The sequence below is a fragment of the Elephas maximus genome, chromosome 9 (assembly GCF_024166365.1).
Source record: "Elephas maximus indicus isolate mEleMax1 chromosome 9, mEleMax1 primary haplotype, whole genome shotgun sequence".
Lineage (NCBI taxonomy): Eukaryota > Metazoa > Chordata > Mammalia > Proboscidea > Elephantidae > Elephas > Elephas maximus.
This window is the reverse complement of record NC_064827.1, coordinates 110,461,134-110,487,133: the sequence shown is the minus strand read 5'-3', so window position 1 is coordinate 110,487,133 and position 26,000 is coordinate 110,461,134. Positions and strand designations below refer to the sequence as shown.

The 26,000-nt window shown below is 39.2% G+C and overlaps 1 protein-coding gene and 1 non-coding gene across 4 annotated transcripts in view; both read left to right on the top strand.

Annotated features, from left to right (window-relative positions):
* IARS1 (isoleucyl-tRNA synthetase 1) overlaps positions 1 to 26,000 on the top strand; it is a 119,252-nt gene that overhangs the window by 9,051 nt on the left and 84,201 nt on the right. For all 3 annotated transcript variants that reach the window (XM_049896102.1, XM_049896101.1, XM_049896103.1), the window contains exons 2-6: positions 11,767 to 11,892; positions 15,044 to 15,200; positions 15,441 to 15,560; positions 17,576 to 17,658; positions 20,077 to 20,194. In XM_049896102.1, coding sequence (XP_049752059.1) covers positions 11,774 to 11,892; positions 15,044 to 15,200; positions 15,441 to 15,560; positions 17,576 to 17,658; positions 20,077 to 20,194 — 597 coding nt within the window. In that variant the 5' untranslated portion in view covers positions 11,767 to 11,773. The remainder of the gene's footprint in view (positions 1 to 11,766; positions 11,893 to 15,043; positions 15,201 to 15,440; positions 15,561 to 17,575; positions 17,659 to 20,076; positions 20,195 to 26,000) is intronic.
* LOC126083506 (small nucleolar RNA SNORA84) lies at positions 4,706 to 4,839 on the top strand. The gene has a single exon (XR_007518848.1). It is a non-coding gene; the product is annotated as a small nucleolar RNA SNORA84 (small nucleolar RNA).

Sequence of the window (26,000 nt, the reverse complement as noted above, 5' to 3'; positions counted from 1 at the left end):
ACTTAATATTAAAATAGCTCTGTGAAGATTTATGACCCAACCCCCTCTTTTTTTTTTTTTTATACAGATGACAGGCTGAGATTTAAAGGTTGAGTGACTTCCTATAGCCTGCATGTTAAGTGGTGGCATCAAAACTGTCTAATAACTGCTTTCCTGTGGCAGGAGGAGCCCCTGGACTGGGATAGATTGGAGAGGCCAGTGGGAGGAGTTACCGCTGACTGAGGAACCAAGGGTGTGGAGAAAGGGATTCATTCATTTAATAAGTGTTTACTGAGGGCTTGTGTGACAGGCACTCACTGGAGGTTAGGTTGGAAAATGATTCTTACCAGCAACAAGCTTACAGTTGAATTGGAGGATGTCTGGGATGTGCAATACAAATAAACCACAATGTGTAGGAGAGGAACAGATAAGGGAATTCAGGTGGGCCTCCTGAATCAGTTTTGAGAAAGAGGGGACCCATGAAAGCCTCATGGAAAGTACTTTTAAGCCAAGTAGTGCTAGAGTATATGGAGAAGAAGCCATGTACAGGAGAACAGGTTTTTTTCTTAGCAATGTCTGACAGTGTGGTGTGGCTGGAGGCTGAGTTTTATAAGACAAAAGATTAGTGATTTGGGGTAAGGTCTTGGTGGCCTTGAGTGCCCCACTGAAAGGCCTGAAATTTAGTTGGAGCAAGGAGCCAGAAGCCACTGCATATTTTTTGAAATACAGAAATGATATTTTCAGAGCTATTAGGAAGATTAATCTACAGTGGTGAGTAGCACAATGGGTAAGTGCCCAGCTGTGAATCAAAAAGATTGGTAGTTTGAACCCATCCGGTGGCTCTGTGGGAGAAAGACCTGGTGATCTATAAAGAATGCAGCCAGGAAACTCCTGTCCTACTGAAGTCATTGGACCAGGACTCAAAATGATATCAAAACAAAAACTTACTGGAGGAATGAAGCATGGGAGAGTGTGCCCTGGGTTTGGCTATAATAGAATGTGCTGCCTGACAGACCGAACAGAGATTGAGTACAGACAACTGTTTTATGTCAAAGCGATGGCAGGTAAGGGGGTAGGATTTATAAGGGTGGCAATTAACTAACTATAAAATTTTCTTTACATCAGTTTCTAGTCTAACACAAATCTCATGATAGTTTAAGGCAGTATTTCTAAAATGAAAAGTATAAACAATTCCAACATGAAAATTTAGTGATATGGAAGTTTACTGATAGATTTGCAGCTGGGCCAAGTTAATTAGAATCTTTGGATACAGAACCAGCCATTAGTTGGGAAAGTATGAAGATTATATCAATTTTAAATCTTAAGTATTTTTGAGCAAGAACTCATTTAACTGAGGGAAAAGAAGATACTGCCTCGGTGCTTGCTGAGGAAGTTCCTTCAAGATGGTTTAAAAACAAGTTTTAAGTACAGCTGTCACCTATTTTTTAACATCTCAGTGAGGCTTTTTTCCCCTCTAGGATCAGCTGTGGGAACATACTCAACAAGCACTGAGCTTTGTCTTACCAAACTTTAATGGAAACTGAATGGTTATCAGGAATGTTGTTGTTAGGTGCCCTCGAGTCAGTTCTGACCCATAGTGACCCTATGCACAACAGAACGAAACACTGCCCAGTCCTGAGCCATCCTTACAATCGTTGTTATGCTTGAGCTCATTGTTGCAGCCACTGTGTCAGTCCACCTCGTTGAGGGTTTTCCTCTTTTCTGCTGACCCTGTACTCTGCCAAACATGATGTCCTTCTCCAGGGACTGATCTCTCCTGACAACGTGTCCAAAGTATGTAAGACGCAGTCTCGCCATCCTTGCCTCTAAGGAGCATTCTGGCCACACTTCTTCCAAGACAGATTTTTTGTTTTTTTGGCAGTCCATTGTATACTCAATATTCCTTGCCAACACCACAATTCAAAGGTGTCAGTTCTTCGGTCTTCCTTATTCATTGTCCAGCTTTCACATGCATATGATGTGATTGAAAATACCATGGCTTGGGTCAGGCGCACCTTAGTCTTCAAGGTGACATCTTTGCTCTTCAACACTTTAAAGAGGTCCTTTGTAGCAGATTTACCCGGTGTGGTGCGTCTTTTCATTTCTTGACTGCTGCTTGCATGGCTGTTGATTGTGGATCCAAGTAAAATGAAATCCTTGACAACTTCAATCTTTTCACCCTTTATCATGATGTTGCTCATTGGTCCAGTTGTGAGGATTTTTGTTTTATTTTGAGGTGCAATCCATACTGAAGACTGTGGTCTTTGATCTTGATCAGTAAGTGCTTCGAGTCCTCTTTGCTTTGAGCAAGTAAGGTTGTGTCATCTGCATAACACAGGTTGTTAACGAGTCTTCCTCCAATCCCGATGCCCCGTTCTTCTTCATATAGCCCAGCTTCTCGGATTATGTGCTCAGCATACAGATTGAATAGGTATGGTGGAAGAATACAACTCTGATGCACACCTTCCCTGACTTTAAAGCAATCAATATCCCTTTGTTCTGTCCGAACAACTGCCTCTTGATCTATGTAAACGTTCCTCATGAGCACAATTAAGTGTTCTGGAATTCCCATTCTTTGCAATGTTATCCATAATTTGTTACGAAGAAAAAAATTCAAGCCTGAGTTGCAATAGTGAAGAATTCCATGGGGAAAATATTAAATGACGCAGTAAACATCAACAGATGGAAGGAATACACAGAGCCATTATACCAAAAAAGAATTAGTCGATGCTCAGCCATTTCAAGAGGTGGCATATGATCAGGAATAGATGGTACTGAAGGAAGAAGTCCAAGCTGCTCTGAAGGCATTGGCAAAAAACAAGGCTCCAGGAATTGATGGAATATCAATTGAGATGTTTCAACAAACAGATGCAGCACTGGACGTGCTCACTCCTCTATGCCAAGAAATACAGAAGACAGCTCCCTGGCCAACTGACTGGAAGAGATCTGTATTTATGCCTATTCGCAAGAAAGGTGATCCAACTGAATGTGGAAATTATAGGAGAGTATCATTAATATCACATGCAAGCAAAATTCTGCTGAAGATCATTAAAAAACAGCTACAGCAGTATATCAACAGGGAACTGCCAGAAATTCAGGCCTGTTTCAGAAGAGGACATGGAACCAGGGATATCATTGCTGATGTCAGATGGATCCTGGCTGAAAGCAGAAAATACCAGAAGGATGTTTACCTATGTTTTATTGACTATGCAAAGGCGTTCGACTGTGTGGATCAGGAGTGAAGTGAGATTTCACTTAAATTCAGAATGGAGTGTCGAATTTTAATTCTGGACATCCCCCCCCGGTTTAGGCCTACCAGTACCTCAAAATTTAAAAGTTCTTCACACATCCCTATGGGGCAGCTCTAATCTGTCACATGGGGCCACTGTGAGTTGCAGTGAGTTCTGTGGTACCCAAAAACATGTTTATTTTTTCTCTTTTGTGCCTTCCCCTCCTGATCCTACTTTTTTTTTTTAATAATTTTTATTGTGTTTTAAGTGAAAGTTTACAAATCAAGTCAGCCTCTCACACAAAAACCCATATACACCTTGCTACACACTCCCAATTACTCTCCCCCTAATGAGACAGCCTGCTCTCTCCCTCCACTCTTTCTTTTCGTGTCCATTTCGCAAGTTTCTAACCCCCTCCATCCTCTTATCTCCCCTCCAGGCAGGAGATGCCAACATAGTCTCAAGTATCCACCTGATCCAAGAAGCTCACTCCTCATCAACATCCCTCTCCAACCCATTGTCCAGTACAATCTGTGTCTTAAGAGTTGGCTTCGGGAATGGTTCCTGTCCTGGGCCAATGGAAAGTCTGGGGGCCATGACCACCAGGGTCCTTCTAGTCTCAGTCAGACCATTAAGTCTGGCCTTATGAGAATTTGGGGTCTGCATCCCACTGCTCTCCTGCTCCCTCGGGGGTCCTCTGTTATGTTCCCTGTCAGGGCAGTCATTGGTTGTAGCCGGGCACCATGTTGTTCTTCTGGTCTCAGGATAATGTAGTCTCTGGTTCATGTGGCCCTTTCTGTCTCTTGGGCTCGTAATCGCCTTGCGTCCTTGGTGTTCTTCATTCTCCTTTGATCCAGGTGAGTTGAGACCAATTGATGCATCTTAGATGGCTGCTTGCTGACGTTTAAGACCCCTAGACACCACTCTTCCAAGTGGGATGCAGAATGTTTTCTTAATAGATTTTATTATGCCAGTTGACTTAGATGTCCCCTGAAACCATGGTCCCCAGGCCCCTGCCCCTGCTACGCTGGCCTTTGAAGCATTCAGTTTATTCAGGAAACTTCTTTGCTTTTGGTTTAGTCCAATCCTGATCCTACTCTTGATGACAGCCATAGTTAAGTTTTGGGGGTAGCCTTCTAAATGCAAATAAAATACCTAAACGCAGATTTAATATGTATATTTTAAAATCTTTTGAAAATGATATACTATACCTACAGTTCTTTGACTTTTTTTCTTTCTCGGTATATATAGGTAATGTCCTTATTTAATATGTATTTATTATTTTTAATGACTGCACGATACTCATTTTATTGGTGTATCATAATTTATTTTAGTCGGGGGGCACAGTCTAGAAATTGCTAAACAGGAAGTTGAGGCTAATGAGGTCTGGAGGAGTGGCAGAGTAGGGAAGAGTAGAGGGATTATAGTAAGAGAGAAGAAAAGGAGATTGCATCCCTGTGGCTGACCTGGGGAGATTAGCCCTCCCTCCACCCCACGCCCTGTGGTTACTGGATGCTGTTGTGCAGGTACAGCTCTCCAGTGGATGGCAATGGGCCAGAGCATTACTGTGATGTATGCATGGGGGCTGTTCCTCCTCAGCAGCCGCCATAGCCCGGTCACTGGTACATGGCTCTTCCTGGAATAATCCATACCCTTTGTGTTTGGCATTATGATTCTTTAATCTTTTGAGGAGTAGAGACGCCCCCAGAAAATTCAGTAAGTTATGGGCCCTCTTCTCAGAAAGATTACATTTAATTTTCTCAAGAAAAGAAGAAAAGTTCAGATATCTCTGAGTCATTGTCAGAACACTGCCAGAATGATGAGTCTCAAACTTTATGTGCATGCTCGTCTCCTGGGGACCTTGTTAAAATGCAAGTTCTGACTCCTAGGCCAGGTGGGGCTGGCAAGTCTGCATTTCTAATCATATCCTATAGATTCTAGCTGTTGTAGACTCTGGTGGTCATGGGGCCAGCCCTGAGAACTAGATTAGACATAACAGAAATGACTACACTGATATCTAATAGGGTCTGTTAGTCTTCAAATGTAGTTCCATAAGTTTCATTTGGCCTCTGATAAGGTAGTCACTGAACCAGTAATGTTAGCTGCTGTCCCTCTGTTCCCACTCACGTCTCCATTAGGTTTTCAAGGCTGGGACTTTTCAGATACAGATCACTTAGGCCTGTCTTCTGAGGTACCTCTGGGTGGGTTCAAACCACCAACCTTTCATCTAGTAGTCAAGCGTTTAACCATTAGATCCCCTACTAAATCAGAAAATGCACAGGCTAACACCTCTTTCTGTCCTGGAAAGGCTGTTATTTGTAACAGCTGAAAATCTAAAATGCCTTACAACTTCTGTTTACTACCGTGTAATGGTAGAGGGGAAGCCCCGATGGTGTAGTGGTTAAGAGTTACGTCTGCTAATCAATAAGTCAGCGGTTCAGATTTACCAGGCACTCCTTGGAAACTCTATGGCAGTTCTACTCTGCCCTATATGGTCACTGTGAGTCAGAATTGACTCGATGGCAACGGGTTTGGTTTTTTGTTTACTGGTAGAGAAGGAGCCCTGGTGGCACAGTAGTTATTAAGAGCTACAGCAACTAACCAAAAGGTCAGCAGTATGAATCCACCAGCTGCTCTTTGGGAAAAAAAACCCTATGGAATAGTTCTTTTCTATCCTGTAGGGTTGCTACTGAGCCAGAATTGACTCGACAGCAGTGGGTTTGGTTTTTTTGTTTTTTAATGGTAGAGAAAGATGTAGCAGGCAGTCTGCTCCAGTAGAGATTACAGCATTGGAATCGCTATGGGGCAGTTCTCTCTGACCTGTGGGTTTGCTGTGAATCGCAGTCAACTCAGTGGCAGTGGGTTTATATTTCAGTTAATTAAGTGGGCCACCTTTTTTTTTTTCCTGTATAAAACTCAGAGGTACTCATGAACCTCAAAAATTAATGAAACTTAAAATTTTACAAATCAGTTTGGTTTTATGACAGGAAAGGAAAAAGAAGGACTGTTTGTAACAGATCCCCCCTTACCTTTTTTTTTGTAATGATGAGGTTCAGTTACTGTGCTTAAGCTATGAAGCTTTCAGAACTGGTTAAGGTATGTAAGTCTCTTTCCTGCTAGAGTCAGTTACCGCAGCTTGTGGTTCTGAAGGTTTTCAGTGTTTTCTTTTTTCATCATTAGCAACCCTGTCCCCCTCTAGGAAACCCTGGTGGTGTAGTGGTTAAGAGCTATGACTGCTAACCAAAAAGTCAGCAGTTCGAATTCACCAGATGCTCCCTTGGAAACTATGGGGCAGTTCTACTCTGTCCTACAGGGTCACTATGAGTTGGAATTCACAGTGGGTAAGGTGTGTGTGTGTGTGTGTCCCCTTTTAATCTGATATTAGTTTGAAAATTCGATCACTAATCTTATTAGAATTATAAGAATAAATGGGCTTTGAGGAGAAGGGGGCTCAAGGATGCTCACTAAATAGTTAAGTTCCAGATTGATATGGTAGCAATGCATGAAGTTATTAGGGAAAACATTTCAAAAGATACTTTAAGACTTCTTTCACTAGGGAATATAAGTCAGAGACGTACAGAGCTTGTCCTTTACAAAAATCATGAATAAGCAATAAAAGCAGAGGAGTACAATGAAAAATTGGAATAAGCTAGGAATTACAGTCATGTGCCACATAACATCCATTTGGGCAGTATCTTACCTCATATACATCCATGGTCCTGTAAGGTTTTGTTTTATTTTTTTAAAAGGAAAGAAGCTCTCCTTTTGTGTATTATTTCCCCAAAACCCCAGAGTGAATGAGCAGTGGGGCTCCAGGGCGCATCCCAATCCCAGCAGCACCACCTCCACCTTCCTCTCCGCCTCTCTTCATCACCTCTGGCACAGGGCAGCACCTGCAGCGGCTCCTTTGCTCCTGTGAAGTGTGCCAATGGGGGTCCCACCTGGCCCGGGGTGCTCTGGGCTCCAGGCATCAGTGGCAACAGCGATGGCTACACGTGATCAGGGAGCGGCTGCACCAACAGGGTGGAGGCTACCAGGGCTGCCACTCTCAGCCGCAGTCCTGACACCTGCACACCCAGTTCCCGCAGCCACCTTTCAGGCCCCCCACGTACCCCCACCCTGTGCCCAGACCTGCCTCCTGTAGCCAGTGAACACAGCTTGCAGGCTGTGTCCAGCGAGTTCCCATGAGGTTTTAATAAGTCATGCATCACTTAATGTCCACGATACATTCTGTGATTTGGACATTGTACGAGCACCATATTATATATAGTCTGTCTTTAAGTTGAATTTGTACATAAGTGAGAACTGTTAGGTACGGCTCGTGTCTAATGTCAGGCAAATGTCTGTCTTAGTGTATAGTAATAGTGTACCTTTCTATGCTTAAAAAACATTAAATACTTCCAGACACACTGAAACATATGTAACATAATATTACAGCAATAATAATGAATAGCAAAGTAGCACCTGTTTGTTAATTATGAACCATAGTATTATGTACCTTGAATTTTTAATTTAATAGGTTTTACAGGGGTTGGTTTGTAACTACACAGGTTGCACGTAGGCCAGATGTTCGTAACCTGGAGACGAGAGTACATACATAAGCCGGTAACATAGATGTTCATTATGACTATCAAGACATGTATTATAGGTTATATACATGCTGTATCATTATACACCTGGTAGCACAATAGCTTCATATGCAGGAGATATGAGATACACATGACCTTACGTGACTTGGACATTGTGTGAACACAAGATTGGATGCTGCTGCCTATGAGTCGAAGCGTACACTGTTATACAGTAAACTTTTTATTTATCACATTAAAATAATGATAGAAATACAGTAGAATACATACATAAGCCGGTAACATAGGTGTTTATATGACTATCAAGACGTGTATTATGTGTTATATAGGTACTGTACCATTACATAATCTGATAGCACAATCGCTTTGTATACAAGAGACAGGAGATACATGTGTTATGTGCAGGAAGCTGTTGCATTCGCTACGTTTGGTTACATCCACTACGTCCTCTTCTCCAGTTGGAATCTCTGAACTCTATTACAACATTTTGGGACATGCAGTTGGAAGTTGCCTGAATGAATGTTATGCAGCGTATGACAGTGTTTACGGGGATTGATTTGGAATTATGGATTGTACAGGGACTGCCTGTATATAATATAGTGTCTGCATACCACCCAAATGGCATAGTATCCTATTTCACAGAATGTATCGTGGACGTTAACTGATGCATGACTGTATTTGAATGTGAAATTCTCATCATGTTTAGCATTAAAATTTTTCAGTTTTACCTCTTTTCCTCAAAGGGAAGATGAGGTTATTTTAAGAGAAGGGCTTTCTGCAATTATGTGATTATAAATAAGAAAATTTCTACCTACTTTGAGATTTTTTTCAGATTATTAATGAGTTTTTAATACTGTCAGAAAATCCAAGATTTTCTTCTTTACATTTGGTAATATATTGTCTGCCATTACAAAATGTTATATTGTAGTTGAAAAATAATAGTGAAGTGTGTGATTTGCATACGTGTTTTACATATAGTTTGAAAAGTACCTGTCATGGATTGAATTATGTCCCTGCAAAAATGTGTATATCAGTTTGGCTGGACTATGATTCCCAGTATTCTGTGATTTTCCTATATGTTGTAAATCCTGCCTCTACGATGTTAATGGGGGAGGATGGGTGGCAGTTGTGTTGGTGAGGCAAGACTCAATCTACAGGATTGGATTGTGTCTTGAGGCAATCTCTTGAGATATAAAAGAAGGAAGCTAGTAGAGAGATAGGCGATCTTTCCCATCAAGAAAGCAGCACCAGGAGCAGAGCGCGTCCTTTGGACCTGGGATCTCTGTGCCTGAGAAGCTCCTCAACCATAGGAAGATTGAGGACAAGGACCTTCTTCCAGAGCTGACAGAGAGAGAAAGCTTTCCCCTGGAGCTGATGCTCTGAATTTGGACTTTTAGCCTACTTGACTGTGAAGAAATAAGTTTCTCTTTGTTAAAGCCATACGCTTGTGGTATTTCATTATAGCAGCACTACATGACTAAGACAGTACCATATACTGCTACTCATCATGTGCATATATTAACTCAAAATGGTTGAATTAATGACTTAAATATCAGACCTAAAATTGTAATACTCTTAGTAAATCTTCACAATCTCGTTTTAGGCAATGTTTTCTTAGACATGACATCAAAACCTTAAGTGATAAAACAGAAAATTTAAAAACTTGGACTTCATTAAAATTAAAAAACATGTGTCCTTCAGAGAATACCATCAAGAAGATAAAAAGACATCCCATAGAATGGCAGAAAATGTTTGCATATCATAAATTGGATAAGGGACTTGTATATAGAATATATAAAGAACTCTTAGAACTTGGCAATAAAAAGACAACCCAGTTTTTAAAATGGGTGAAAGATTTGGATAGACATTTCTTCAAGGAAGATATGCAGATAGCTGGTAAGCATATGAAAAGATGCTCAACACCGTTAGTCTTCAGGGAAATGCAAATCAAAACTACACGGACATTGAGTTTATGTTAGAGGATAGCGAGAATGGTTGTACAGCTTGAAGTTTGTAATCAATGTCACTGAATTGTACACGTAGAAATTGTTGAGATGGCATGTTTTTTATATACATACATACATGCTCACCACAAATTAAAAAAATAAGCATTGAGATACAGTTTCACACCCATTAGGATGGCCATTAAGAAAAAAAAGGAAATAAGTGTTTGTTTAGGTTGTAAAGAAATTGGAAACGCCATACACTGTTGAGGGAATGTAAAATGCTACACCCACTTTGAAAGAAAACATTTTGGCAGTTTCTCTGAAAGTTAAACACAGAGTTTTCACTTGCCCAGCAACTCCACTCCTAGGTGTATTCCCAAGAGAGATGAAAACATACACCCACAGGAGAACTTGTACATGACTGTTCATAGCAGTGTTAGTCGTTATAGACAAAATGTGGAAACAATCCCAATGTCCATCAATTTATGAGTAGATAAACAACATGTGGTATATCCATACAATGGAATCTTTTTCAGCCATAAAAAGTAATGAAGTACAAATACGTGTTACAACATGGATGAGCATTGAAAACACTATAAGTCACAAAAGACCCTTAATATATGATTCCATTTATATGAAATGTCCAGAATAGGCAAATCCATAAGGACAGAAAGTAGATTAATGCTGTCAGGGATTAGGAAGGGGGGCGAATGAGGAGTGACTGATAATGGGTATAGGGTTTTAATGGGGGTGGGTAGGTAATAAAATGTGCTGGAATGAGATAGTGGTGATGGTTTCACAACCTTGTGAATATACTAAAAAAACACTGAATTTTACACTGTAAAAGGAATTAAAAAAAAATTTTATCGTGCTTTAAGTGAAAGTTTACAAATTAAGTCGGACTCTCATACAAAAATTTATAAACACATTGCTATATACTCCTAATTGCTCTGTTTTCCCCCTAATGAGACAGCACACTTTTTCCCTCTACTCTCTCTTTTCATTTCCATTTGGCCAGCTTCTGACCCTTTCTACTCTCTCATCTCCCCTTCAGACAGGAGATGCCAACATAGTCTTACGTGTCTACTTGATCTGAGAAGCTCATTCTTCACCAGTTTCATTGTCTATTCCATAGTCCAGACCAATCCCTGTCTGAAGAGTTAGCTCTGGGAATAGTTCCTGTATTGGGCTAACAGACAGTCTGGGGACCATGACCTCCAGGGTCCTTCTAGTCTCAGACCATTAAGTCTGGTCTTTTTATGAGAATTTGGGGTCTGCATCCCACTGTTCTCCTGCTCCCTCAGGGTTTCTTTGTTGTGTTTCCTGTCAAGGCAGTCATTGGTTGTAGCTGGGCACCATCTAGTTCTGGTCTCAGGCTGATGTAGTCTCTAGTTTATGTGGCCCATTCTGTCTCTTGGGCTTATTATTACCCTGTGTCTTTGGTGTTCTTCATTCTCCTTTGATCCAGATGGGTTGAGACCAATTGATGCATCTTAGATGGCCGCTTGCTAGTGCCTAAGACCCCAGACGCCACTCTCCAAATGGGGATGCAGAATGTTCTCAATAGATTTCATCATGCCAATTGACTTAGACGTCCCCTGAAACCATGGTCCCCAAACCCCCATTCCTGCTATGCTGCCCTTCAAAGCATTCAGTTTATTCAGGAAACTTACTTGCTTTTGGTTTAGTCCAGTTGTGCTGACCTTTCCTGTATTATGTATTGTCTTTCTCTTCACCTAAAATAGTTCTTATCTACTATCTAATTAGTGGAAACGCCTCTCCCTCCCTCCCCTCTCTCGTAACCATCAAAGAATATTCTCTTCTCTGTTTAAACTATTTCTCGAGTTCTTATAATGGTGGTCTTATACAATATTTGTTAAAAGGAAAAATTTTATGTTGAGTGAATTTTATCAGTAAAGCTATAATGTTTTTTAAAAGTATTATGTAGTATCATAGGTACTGATAATGTATCGTGTTATTCCTAGACATCTCTCTTGAGAATAATCCATTTGGTTTCTCTTGCAGCAACAAAATGGTTCAGCAAGTTCCGGAAAATATCAATTTTCCTGCTGAAGAGGAGAAAATCTTGCAATTTTGGTCTGAATTTAATTGTTTTCAGGAATGCTTAAAGCAGTCAAAACACAGACCAAGGTATGTGAATTTCTTTGGTAAAGGTATTTTTCTATTCATCTTTGTATTCCCAGAGTCCCTTAGCTCTCTATCTAATGGGTACCCAGCAGTATATGTTGAGTGAATGTTGTTGTTAGGTGCTGTTGAGATGGTTCTGACATAGTGACCCTATTTACCATGGAATGAAACACTGCCTGATCCTGTGCCATCCTTAAAATCGTTATGGTTGAGCCCGCTCATGCAGCTATGGTGTCAAGCCATCTCGTTGAGGGTCTTCCTCTTTCCTGCTGACCCTTTACTTTACCAAGCACGATGTCCTTCTCTGGGACTGACCCTTCTGACAACATGTCCAAAGTATGTAAGATGCAGTCTCACCATCCTTGCTGCTAAGGAGCATTCTGGTTGTACTTCCTCCAACAAAGATTTGTCCTTTTGGCAGTCCATGGTATATTCAATATTCTTCACCAACACACAATTCAAAGGCGTCAACTCTTCTTCGGTCTTCCTTATTCATTGTCCAGCTTTCACATGTATATGATGCAATTGAAAATATCATGGCGTGGGTCAGGCGCACCTTAGTCTTCAGGGTGACATCTTTGCTTTTCAACACTTTAAAGAGGTCCTTTGCAGCAGATTTGCCCAGTGCAGTGCGTCTTTTCATTTCTTGACTGCTGCTTGCATGGCTGTTGATTGTGGATCTAAGTAAAATGAAATCCTTGCCTTCATTCTTTTCTCCATTATCATGATGTTGCTCATTGGTCCAGTTGTGAGGATTTTTGTTTTCTTTATGTTGAGCTGTAATCCATACTGAAGTCTGTGGTCTTTGATCTTCATCAGTAGCTGCTTCAAGTTGTCTTTCACCAGTGCCTTCTTCCTTCAGTACCATTGGTTCCTGGTCGTATGCTACCTCTTGAAATGCTTGAACGTTGACTAATTCTTTTTGGTGTGATGACTCTGTGTATTCCTTCCATCTTCTTTTGATGTTTTCTGCATCATTTGATATTTTTCCCATAGAATCCTTCACTGTTTCAACTCAAGGCTTGAATTTTTTCTTCAGTTCTTTCAGCTTGAGCAACGGTGAGCGTGTTTTTCCTTTTGGTTTTCTATCTCCATCCCTTTGCACATGTCATTATCATACTTTGTCTTCTCAAGCCATCCTTTGAAATGTTCTGTTCAGGTGTTTTACTTCATCATTTCTTCCTTTTGCTTTTGCTGTTCACCATTTGAGAGCAAGTTTCAGAGTCTCCTTTGACATCCGTCTTGGTCTTCTCTTTCTTTCCTGTCTGTTCAATGACCTCTTGCTTTCTTCGTGGATCAAGTCCTTGATGTCATTCCACAACTCGTCTGGTCTTCGGTCATTAATGTTCAACACGTCAAACCTTTTTTTGAGATGGTCTCTACATTCAGATGCAGTATACTTAGGTCGTACTTTGGCTTTTGTGGACTTGCCCTGATTTTCTTCAGTTACAACTTGAGCTTGCATATGAGCAATTGATGGTCTGTTCCACAGTCAGCTCCTGGCCTTGTTCTGACTGATGCTATTGAGCTTTTCATCGTCGCTTTCCACAGATGTAGTTGATTTGATTCCTGTGTTTTCTGTCTGGCAAGGTCCATGTGTATAGTCGCTGTTGATGTTGGTGAAAAAAGGTATCTGCAATGAAGTCGTTGGTCTTGTAAAATTCTTTCGATTTCCGGCATTATTTCTATCACCAAGGCCATATTTTCTAATTTCCAATCCTTCTTTGTTTCCAACTTTCACGTTCTAATCACCAGTAAATATCAATGCATCCTGATTGCGTGTTCAATCAACTTCAGACTGCAGAAGCTGATAAAAATCTTCAATTTCTTCATCTTTGGCCTTAGCGGTTGATGCATAAATTTGATTAATAGTCGTATTAACTGGTCTTCCTTGTAGAAATTTTTTTTTTTTTTTTTTTGACTACGAATGCAGCACCATTCCTCTTCAAGTTGTCATTCTCAGCATAGTAGACTATATGATTGTCTGATGTTGAGTGAATGAGTTCCTAATTATCAGTGAAGATTCTGTTTCTTTAAGAGGTCTTCTTAGTAGACTAGAGTTTGTATATCACCCTCTGTCCTTTCCACCTTGGCTGTCCTCACCTCCCTCATTTAGGTCTGTATCACATACCTAGACTAGTGATATCCTGTCTTGGGGTGCTTCCTGCTTCTGTTCAGTCGTCAAAAGACCAGTCTTTTAATTGCTGTTTTTATCATGTTTTTTCTCTGCTCAAAAACTTTATGAAATAGGTGTTCCTTACTCTATTTTACTAATGAGATAACTCAGGATTACAGTAAATAACTTGGCCTTATGTCATGAAACTAATAAATGAAGAATGGAGAGTTAAATGGAGGTCTCTCCAGCTCCACCGTAAGTAGCCTTTCTGAAGGAAGAACCTTTAGAAATACCTAACCCAATATGTCTTTTTTTGCTGGTCTTGGTGCTTTTCTTCTCCACAAAAATTCCACTGTGGGTTAATTATGAGCCCAACAGACAGAAGGGGCCACATAAACCAGAGACTACATCAGCCTGAGACCAGACCTAGGTGGTGCCTGGCTACAACCGATGACTGCCCTGTCAGGGAACACAACAAAGAAACCTTGAGGGAGCAGGAGAGCAGTGGGACACAGACCCCAAATTCTCATAAAAAGACCAGACTTAATGGTGTGACTGAGACTAGAAGAACCCTGGTGGTCATGACCCCCAGACCTTCTGTTGGCCCAGGACAGGAACCATTCCTGAAGCTAACTCTTCAGACAAGCATTGGAGTAGACTATGGAATAGACAATAATAATGGTGAAGAATGAGGTTCTTGGATCAAGTAGACACAAGACTATGTTGGCATCTCCTGTCTAAAGGGGAGATGAGAGGGTAGAGAGGGTTAGAAGCTGGCCAAATGGACATGAAAAGAGAGAGTGGAGGGAAGAAGTGTGCTGTCTCATTAGGGGGAGAGCAATTAGGAGTATATAGCAAGGTGTTTATAAATTTTTGTGTGAGAGTCCGACTTGATTTGTAAACTTCCACTTAAAGCACAATAAGAATTAAAAAAAAAAAAAATTCCGCTGTGACAGGAGCCATCTATGGAAAAATGTTTTCCTAGATTTTTACTGTCTGTTTTAAAGTGACTTAATGTGTTTTTATTGTCTCTGTTAGATTTACCTTCTACGACGGGCCTCCTTTTGCAACTGGACTGCCTCACTATGGACATATACTTGCAGGGACAATTAAAGACATAGTTACAAGATACGCTCATCAGAGTGGATTTCATGTGGACAGAAGATTTGGATGGGATTGTCATGGCTTACCTGTGGTATGTTTGAGTCTCCAGCCTCACAGTGTTCTGTTTTTTTAGCATTTGATTTTATTGTATGTTAAATATCATGGATTTTGACTCTATGTCAGACTTTTCTTCTAATTCATTTCTATAGTAATATCATTTATACATCAGTTTCTGAGAACTAACTTTTTAAGGTGGTTTTAATGTCTAGGATTGCTTGGTTGCAATTGTTTCATTGGACAGACATGTTAACAGTTTTATCACAAATTTCAGGAATATGAAATTGATAAGACACTGGGAATCAGAGGACCAGAGGATGTGGCCAAGATGGGAATTACAGAGTATAACAACCAATGCCGAGCAATTGTGATGAGATATTCTGCTGAGTGGAGGGTACGTTGGGTTATTTTCAGTAGAATGAATAAGAACTTCAGTTTTTAAATGGGAGTTGAAATGAATTGTGATCTTTGTGCCTTTATGAGATGCTCCCAAAAGCGAGGCTGTGTAGGGTGATGACACAAGAGGGTTGACCTTTCTCCTTAAAGTGTATATACCTAAGAAAGGGTCTTTGGCTTCCCCCTCCAACCCTTTACTTAAATTGTTAGCTTTAACTGAACCCTCTTTTTCTGATTTCTGTGTGCTCAGTTGGTGTTCCGTATTTAATGTCCTACCTATGCACAGTGTATGACAGGAGCCAGACTGCTCTAGTAATAGTTTAACTGGAATGTTTCAGTATAAAACTACAGATGTTAAAAAAACGTAATTCAAGTTTGGACCTGTTCTTATTCTATGAATTTGACTCGTATGTTGTCCCTAGCTTCCCTTAGCTTGATCTCCCATACCCTGGTACCTTTAGAGCAACAGGTGCCGGCAAATCTCCAGCCCTGTCTTGTGCTCCTGGGCATAAAACAAAGATCCTCAACTACCCCTGTGTTCCTTGGCTCTCAGATTCTTCCTGTCTCGTTAAATTTGTCTGTCTGTATGACTTGAAACCATGCCTGGCTTTTATTTTCTTTATATCTCCTCCACCTTATCACTTTTTCCTTTCAAACATACCCTCCTTCCAGAATTCCCTGTTCTTCCAATGATTCATTCTTCTAGTCTTCAAACAGTGGTCTCCGTGATCAAATCAGACACCAAATCCTTGTAAATCTTTCTTGATGTCTCTGTCTAGTCATTTCTTTTTATTCCTACAACCTTTCCTTAACGTCTCACCCACCAGTATTTTGATTTCTGTAACAATCTCTTAATTGGTCTCTTCCTCATATTCTTTGCACTTAGGCTGCTAAATTAACCTCTCTCAAAAGACTGTGTTCATTGTGCTCTTCGCCTGCTCAGAAACTCTTGAATAGCTTCTCTTCATTGGGGGATAAAATGATTTCTTCAACATGAAAATCAAGACCCCTCAATTTTCTCCCAACCTGACTTGCTTTCCTGATTGCCAAAAGGGAAGAGTACTGATGAGTATAACATAGATAAAAGTCTTGTCTTTTTTTTTTTTAACTTTTCATTTTGAAATAATTTGAGACTAAAAAACTAAAAATAGTGCAAAGAGTTCACCCACCTTTCCCAAATGTTAACATCTTCACTATCTGTAGTATAATTATTAAAAGCAGAAATTAACATTGATTCAGTGCTGAAGACCTTACTGAAATTTCACCAATTGTCCTACTCATGTTTATTTCTCACCCAGGTTCTGGTCCAGGATCACATACTGAATTTCATTGTCATGTCTCCGTAATCTCTTCCAATCTAGAACATTCCCTCAGTCTTTTTTTGTCTTTCATAACTTTCTTGCTTTTGAAGAGTGCAAACCAGTTATTTTGTAGAACGTTCCTCAGTGTCTGATGTTTCCACATGACTTCAGTTACACATTTTCAGCAAGAGTGCCTCGGCAGTGATGTTGTGCCCTTCTCAGCGTATGGTATTGGGAGGCACGTTGATATGTCTGGCAGTGTTAAGTTTGTTCAGCAGAGAAAGTGCCTGTCAGATTTCTCCATTGTAAAGTTACAGTTTTTCCCTTTTTAATTAATAAGTATCCTGTGGGGAGATGCTTCCCAATAATCTGTTTTTCATCATTTTTTTACTCAATAATTTTAGCATCCGTTGATGATTCTTGCCAGCAACAGTTAACCTATGGTAGTTGCCAGATGGTGATTTTGGTAGAAGACTTTCATGGAGGAATATTTATACTTGTAAATAGCATCATTTGCATGTAGAGTGAATTCCAAGAAAACTTGTTCTTAACCTTACACAGTGTGCGGTTTTCAAAATAGATTTACTTGAACCGTTGGTTATTCTCTTCTCCCTAAAGTTGTATGTGGTGCTAATAGAAGAAGAAAATACACATTAGTGTTCAGTAACAAATATCATTGTCTAATAATACTCTAACATTTCTATTTTTTAAGTCTATTGTAACCAGACTTGGCCGGTGGATTGACTTTGACAATGACTACAAAACTATGTACCCACAATTCATGGAATCTGTCTGGTAGGTTTATTTGAAATTATAAGTATCGTGAGTATTCTCTTGTATTGGTCAGTAGAGAGGTGTTCTAACATGAATCAGTTTGTTTTCGGGTCCTCATTTATTTATCTGAAATCTTTGGGGCCGGGTATGGTTCTGAACTGAGAAGTTTTTAGAAAGGTAATAGGGTATGCATATACTCTGTAGTATGTAATAACCCCAGCAGGTTGAGTGGCAACCTGTAATCAAATATGTATTTCTACATCAGAACATGTAAATATTCACACTAAGAATAAATAAAGTATATAAATGGCCTGATAACAGTTAAAATTTTTATCGTCAAATTGGTTTATACGAAATTAGGGGAAATTGGTTTTCGGAAGTTTTTTTTTTTAAATGAATTAAATCTAAGAGATTGTGTAATTTAATACTGAGACATTATATGGTGCAGTCACTGTTTCACAGCAGTTTGAAAATGAAATTTTATTTTTTTGCTATCATAAGACAACTGTAGCAATACTCATCTTGATAGCTGGTTTACCTTGGGCCTCTACAACGTTCTGAAAATTATTATTTATAATTAATGAGCCAAGAGATACCATTAGTGTAGTTAGAAAATGCATTGTGTATGTAATCCAGCCAGCTCTGGGGACGTTCTGCCTTTATTATATCATGCACAAAAGTCCAGGTGAGTTGCAATGCTGTGTTGTAAGATGCACTTTTTTTGTTGGTGCTTGTTACTTTTACCACCTGTGTACCTATTCACATTTCTTTTAGTCAAGATCTCTTGCACATGCTTGACCTATTCCCTTTGCCTTTGTGGAGCCAGTGCTAGATAACCTTGGCTTCTTCAGACTCTGACTCTGACATTGCCCCTGTGGAAGCATGTCCAGTCCCGTTTTCCCAAGGGTGGGGAGCTGACCAGATTTTCTGACATGACAGACTTTGGACAGGGACTCCCAATTCACTGAGCAGCTGGAGCTCACATGATTAGTGTTAAAAAACAGATTTTGTGTTAAACATCTGAAAAAGAAGGTACTATATATACTCCAGATCAGGGCTACTGAGCACTTAATGTGGCTTGGACTGCTAAGAAAATGATTTTTTAGTTTTAATGACAGCACTAGATAGTATTTCTTGATTTACATAAAACATGGCTTGAATCAGAAAGAAGTTTTAAACCTCTTCATGTTACAATGTTAGTTATTCCTGAGGAACCTCTTGGTACATAAGTAAGACACATAAACTGATGGTAATAATAATAGTTAATATTTAGATTTAATTGATGCTCCTGAGTATGTAAAGTACTTCCACATAAATTTTTCCCAGATCATCCAGGAAGTCTTATGGATTGGTTAGAACACAGTTTGATGTGAAGGCAAGTGGTTGTGACTTGCTAAAAATCACACAGCTTATTTTAAGCATTTTATGCTTGACGCTGGGTCTGTGATATTAAATCTAACATTCTTCCTGTAGTCTCCTGTGAATATCCTTGCGTCAAAGGAGATAATTTAAGAATAGGTTTAAACTTGGGAAATTTGTTTTAAAACAGCACTTTTTTAGCTTTATCAAAAGCCAAAAAAATATGCACAGTGTTTCATAAAAATGTCATTAAATAAATGGGAGAAAATTTAATTCATTTATTCTGCTATACACTACTAACTGGAACATAAAGATGAATTAAATTACAGCAAAATTAAATCAGAGTCCTGTCAATGTTTTCTGGTACCCAATTGGAAGAGGTGAGCGGTCATCACAAGAGAAGGCTGGCGTTACTGTCACAACTTAACATTTGCGCAGTCTCGTGTTACATTTGGCTTAATCCAACACATTTAAGTGTTTAGCACAAGTTTTATCACCATCGGAGAGGTGTCTGGTCCTAAACCCAGTGGTTCCATGTTTCGTGATTTGTACTTTCTAAATTGCTTTTGTAAAATTAATCATTATAGTGAAATATAAACAATGTCCCAAGAAAACTACCCAGAGAAAAAAACTCTGAAATCCCAACCATAGTTGTTACCATGTTGGTAAAGATCTATTTACATGTAAATGTGTATACTGCGATATGTGTATATGGTTTACATAAATAGAAGCTTACTGTATAATATGGTCTGTCAGTTGCTTTTCCCAATCAACATTCTGTCATGAACATTTTTTCATGCCAACAGATATTAGCACTTTTAATGTCTGTATAATGTCCCATTGTATTGATTTGTTGAAATTTACAACTAGTCTTCCATTGAGAGATATTTACTTTGTTCATTCCTCTCCCCACACCCACCCCCTCATTGTAAACAACTGCTTTGTATTTTTTGGTCTGTTTTTTACTTTATTTTTTTATTTCTTTGGTAGGCAGTAACTATAAATAGAAACTGGCATAAATGTGTTTGAGGAAACAGAATTTTGGTTATACAATTGTTGAAAACTTTCTTTACTTGTTAGGTGGGTTTTCAAACAACTCTACGATAAAGGCCTTGTTTATAGAGGTGTGAAAGTTATGCCCTTCTCCACAGCATGCAGCACTCCACTATCCAACTTTGAATCTCACCAGAATTACAAGGTATGTGAAATGCTGAGATACCACTCAATATTAAGTTATGGATGTGGTGATTTTGGTTAGTACTCCCAAGGATCCCTGGTATGGAAATTTCACCTTTGTCAGTTCAGCCACTTCTCATCTAGGGCTGGTGATATTGCCCATCACTGTACCTAGACTCTGTTAAGATGGAAAAATGATGACTTATTCTCCTGGGATTTATGAATGATGTTTTTTAGTGCGATAGATTTTGTTTGTTTTAACCATATTTTTATGCCTCTCTCTTTAGTTAACATGTCCAAGTCTGTCATATTTCCTTCCAGTCACTGATGATTTTATGCCTCATCTGGTATCTTAAACATTTATTTGTTAAAGGTATTAGGAAGAAAATTTAATTTGGGAATGGTGGACAATATTATAATCTTTTCACTGATGAAATGGAATAACTTGCTGTCATTAGTATGACAGAGGACTTTAGAGGTGTCTAATGTTTTGTTTTTTTTTAAATGTATATGAAGTACATTGTTTTAACTACTTAAGCAGGTAGTAACAGGGAGTGAATGTTCTGTTCTCACAGGTTTGAGAATTTATCTAACCTACTTTGCTTTTAAAGGGTATTGACTTGGATGGAATTCTAGCTTCGTGGCTCAGACTCAAACATTATGTTAATAAAACTTGCATTTCTAAGCACTTTTCATTTTATAGAATGCTTTCACATACCCCATTTGATCTTTGCAAATCTTTGCGAGGTTGTTGTTGTTAGGTACTATTGAGTCAGTTCTGACTCACAGCGACCCTGTGTACGACAGAACAAAACATTGCCCAGTCTTGCGCCATCCTCACAATCTCTATGCTTGAGCCCATTGTTGCAGCCTCTGTGTCAATCCATCTCATTGAGGGTCTTCCTCTTATTCACTGACCATCTCCTTTACCAAGCATGATGTCCTTCTCAGTCCTTCCTGATAACGTATTAGTACATAAGACGAAGTCTTGCCATCCGCCCTTTTAAGAGCATTCTGGCTGTACTTCTTCCAAGATGGATTTGTTTGTTCTTCTGGCAGTCCATGGTATGTTCGATACTCTTCACCAGCACAATAATTTAAAGCCGTTAATTCTTCTTTGGTCTTCCTTATTCCGTGTCTTGCTCTTGAATTCATATGAGGTGATTAAAAATAACATTGCTTGAGTCAGGAGTACTTTAGTTCCCAAACTGGCATCTTTCCTTTTTAACACTTAAAAGAAGTTTTTTGCGGCAGATTTGCATAATACAATACGTCATTTGATTTCTTGACTGATGCTTCCATGGGCATTGATTGTGGATCCAAGTAAAATGAAATTCTTGACAATTTCAATCTTTTCTCCTTTTATGGTGATTTTGCTTATTAATGCAGTTGTGAGGGTTTTTGCTGTCTTTACGTTGAGGTGCAATCCATACTGAAGGCTGTAGTCTTTGATCTTCATTAGTAAGGGCTTCGAGACCTCTTCATTTTCAACAAACAAGGTTGTATTATCTGCATATCACAGGTTATTAATGAGTCTTCCTCTCTTCCTGATGCCCTGTTCTTCTTCATATAGTCCAGTTTCTTGAATTATTTGCTCAGCATACTAAGTGAATAACTGTGGTGAAAGGATACAACCCAGTCAGTTGGCCAGGAAGCTCTTGGGTTTTTGGTTTACTATCTAGTTAGTGATTTCTCCTCCCCACCCATCCCCTTTCTCATAACCATCAAAGATTGTTTTTTTGTGTGTAAACCTTTTCTTGGGTTTTTATAATAATGGTCTCATACAATATTTGTCCTGTTATAATTGACTTACTCCACTCAGCATAAGACTCTCCAGATTCATCCATGTTGTGAGATGTTTCACAGATGCATCTCAAGGCTTGAATATTTTCTTTGTTTCATTCAGCTTGAGAAATTTCAAGCCTGTTCTTCCCTTTAATTTTCTAACTCCAGGTCTTCCTTTGCACATTTTGTCCTCTTAAGCTACCTTTTGAAATCTTTTCAGCTCTTTTACTTCATTTCTTCCATTCACTTTAGCTACTGTATATTTAAGAGCTAATTTCAGAGTCTCTTCTGACATCCATTTTAGTCTTTTATTTCTTTCCTATCTTTTTAATGACCTTTTGCTTTCTTTGTGTATGATGTCCTTGATGTCATCCCACAGCTCATCTGGACTTTGGTCATTAGTGTTTAATGAGTCAAATCCATTCTTGAGGTGTTTTCTAAATTCAAGTAATACGTACTTAAGGTCATACTTTGGCTCTCATGGACTTCTTTTAATTTTATTCGGGTTCAACTTGAACTTGCATATGAGCAATTCATGGTCTTCAGATGGCCCCTGGCCTTGTTCTGACTGATGATATTGAGCTTCTTCCATTGTCTCTTTCTACAGTTGTAGTTGATTTGATTCCTGTGTTTTCCATCTGACAAGGTCTACGTGTAAAGTCGCCATTTATGTTGTTGAAAAAGGTATTTGCAGTGCGTAAGGCACTGGTCTTGCAAAATTCTGTCATGCAATCTCCAGCGTCATTTCTATCATCAAGCACATATTTTCCAACTACTAATCCTTTTTCATTTCCAGCCTTCACATTACAATCACCAGTAATTATCAGTGCTTCTTGATTGCATGTGTGATCAATTCCAGACTGCAACAGTTGGAACAATCTTCAGTTTTTTTCTTTTTTGGCATTAGTGGCTACCGTGTGAATTTGAACGATAGCCGTTTTAACTGGTCTTCCTTATAGACGTACGAATATCATCCTATCACTGACAGCGTTGCACTTCAGGATAGTTTTTGAAATGTGCTCTTTGACGATGAGTGCAACGCCATTCCTCTTCAAGTTGTCATTCCCAACATAGTAGACCATACGGTTGTGCGATTCAGAATGGCCAATACCAGTCCATTTCAGCTCACTAATGCGTTCTTTAAGCATTCCATTTCATTTTTGACAACTTCCAGTTTTCTTAGATTTATATTTTGTACATTGCACATTCCGATTACTAATAGATGTGGGTGTGATGATTCCTCTTGTTTCCTAAATACCAACTGTGATAGTGCATATTGTGTTGTATTTTTTTAATAAAATATTTCAAGCACATAAAAACATAGAGAATAATATACTAAGCACCTAGGTACCCAGACCCAGCTTTCCCAGATCTTAATATATTGCTATATTTGCTTACTTATTAGAAAACAAAAAAGTTGAATATGGAGAATTTCAAGTATATATAAAAGTAACTCTCATGTGTCCATCACACAGCCCCAACAACCGTTAACCTACGGCCAACCCCACCCTATCTATACATCCCTGTTCACTTTTCCTCATCCTTTATCTTGAAGCAGACTTTAGACATCAAAGTATATTATGAAAAATAATCCAGTATATGTCTTTAATGGATAAAAAATCTTTATCTTGTTTTTAAAACAATTCCACAATACTGTTGTCATGTCTAAAAAGAGTCATCATCAGTTATTCTTAATATCTTTATGCAATGAATTTAGCCAACTGTGCGATTAGAAGGTATAGTACCTACAAGACTGCCTCACTTTTCGTACCATTTGCAGGTTAAGGGGTTCCCAAATCCACCTTCAGGCTTGATAATTCATTAGGAGAACTCACAGAACTCACTGAAAGCTGTTATGCTCATGGCTCATTACAGGAAAAGGATACAGATTAAAATTAGCTGAAGGAAGAGACACATAGGACCGAGTCTGGGAGGGGTCCAAACACAACTTCAGTCTTCCTCTACCCTTGGAGTCAGGGATGGTCTTACCTCCTTCTGGCCATGATGTCTGACAACACAAACACGCACACTCACACACACACACACACACACACGATGCCTGACAACACAGACATGCATGCTAACACACACATGATGTCTGACAACACAGACACGCACACTCACACGCACACGATGTCTGTAACACAAACATGCACGCTGACACACACAGACACACACACACACACACAATTACCAACCAGGGAATCTCACCCAAACATATGACATCTAGATTTTGGGTCTAAATCACATACCGCCAGCGGGACTTCCCTTTATTCTCCAGACTCTCCTGGAGATCACACTGATCTCTTTAGTGTCTAGTTTCTCCCTAGGTCAAAAATGGTATCATGTGACCCAAAGCCCCCATTATAAATGACATTGTTAGACTGTTCTTTGGCTAAAGTATCCAAGCAAACAGACACTCCCACGAAGCAGGACAGCCTAGGGGCTTAGAGATCACCTAGTAGCCAGTCTCTTTGGGTGAGGCTAATTCTTCACTACATGCCTTCTGTTAACCCTATGGGGTAGTTCTGTCAGGTGGGGTCACTCACTATGAGTCCGAATCAACTTGACAGTTAAGTATCCATAAACACTACATAGCATTGTTCTGTATATCTTTAAACCATGCAGACTGTATTCCTCCTTCTGTACCTTGCGTTTTATGCTAAGCATTGTGTTTCAAATATGCTCCATAGTGATACACGTAGCTTAAGCTTGATTATTTTAACTGCCATACAGTGCTTTATATCACATGTACAGTAACACTGTTGGCCACGAATATTTTCAGTATGAATCCTGTAGTTGATTCTGACTCATGTTAGGTCCTCAAAATAATTTATGAGCCTCTAGAGTTTACCAAAGTTATGCTCTTCTATAAAGAAATAAATACATTCTTATTAGAAAATAGTCAAGCAGTGTGTGAGTAGAATGAGTTACAAGAGAAGGTCCTTCCAGCTGTTCCAAAAGGTAAACATTCCTACCAGCTTGTGATATATAAAAACAGATTTATTTTTTGATGTCTTATTTTTTACCTTTTAAGAGTATTTGATGAATTATGAAGTTACATGGTCATTGTGGGAAATTTGGAAACCATAGAAAATATAAAGAAGGAGAAAAAATTATAATCCAGTACCCAAAGGCAGTCATTATTACTGTTTTATATAGGTTTCCCTTCAGTGGCTTTTCTGCTTTTTGTTGTATTCAGTACTGTACATACTAAAATTAATCATTTTTTTTACATTTTATTATTTATTGCTTAATTCTTTGTCCAGCCTTCCCTTGCATATGAGGCAATTGAAAATACCATGGTTTGGGCCAGGTATACCTTAGTCCTCAAAATGACATTTATGCTTTTTAATACTTTAAAGAGCTCTTTTTTGCAGCGCACCCTCAACGGGATAGATTGACATCGTGGCTGCAGAAATGGACTCAAACATTGGCAACGATTGTGAGGATGGCGCAGGAGCAGGCAGCATTTTGTTTTGTTTTGCATAGGGTCGCTATGAGGCAGAACCAACTCGGAGGCTCCTAACAACAACAACCTATTGCATGGTTTAATGATAAGACAACAATTTTTGCCTCCTTCATTTACCAGTACTTTGCCTAAGGGTTTCTTTTATTGTTGGCTTTTAACTTTTGAAGTATTATACAAGAGCACAACTCTGTGAATTTTTACAAAGTGAATACATAGGTGAAGCCAACACCCAGATAAAGAAAAAACCCTTAGGAACCTAAAAGAAGCTCTCCTCATGGTCCTTTCAGGTTAATCCTACCTCTCTCCACCTAGAATAACCGCTGTTCTCACTTGCAACGGCATTGTTACTTTGTCAGTTTGGGATTTTATATATATAAATAGAATCCTACAGTGTGTCCTTTTTTGTGTCTGGAGTCTCTCCCTCAACATTATGCTTGTGAGAGTCATCCATGCAGTGGGTGGTTATAGTTTTGTGGTCATTTTGATTGCTGCATACTTTTTAATTAATTTATCCGTTATGTTGGTGATGGGCATTTGGATAATTTCAGGTTTCTGGCTTTTATGAATAGTG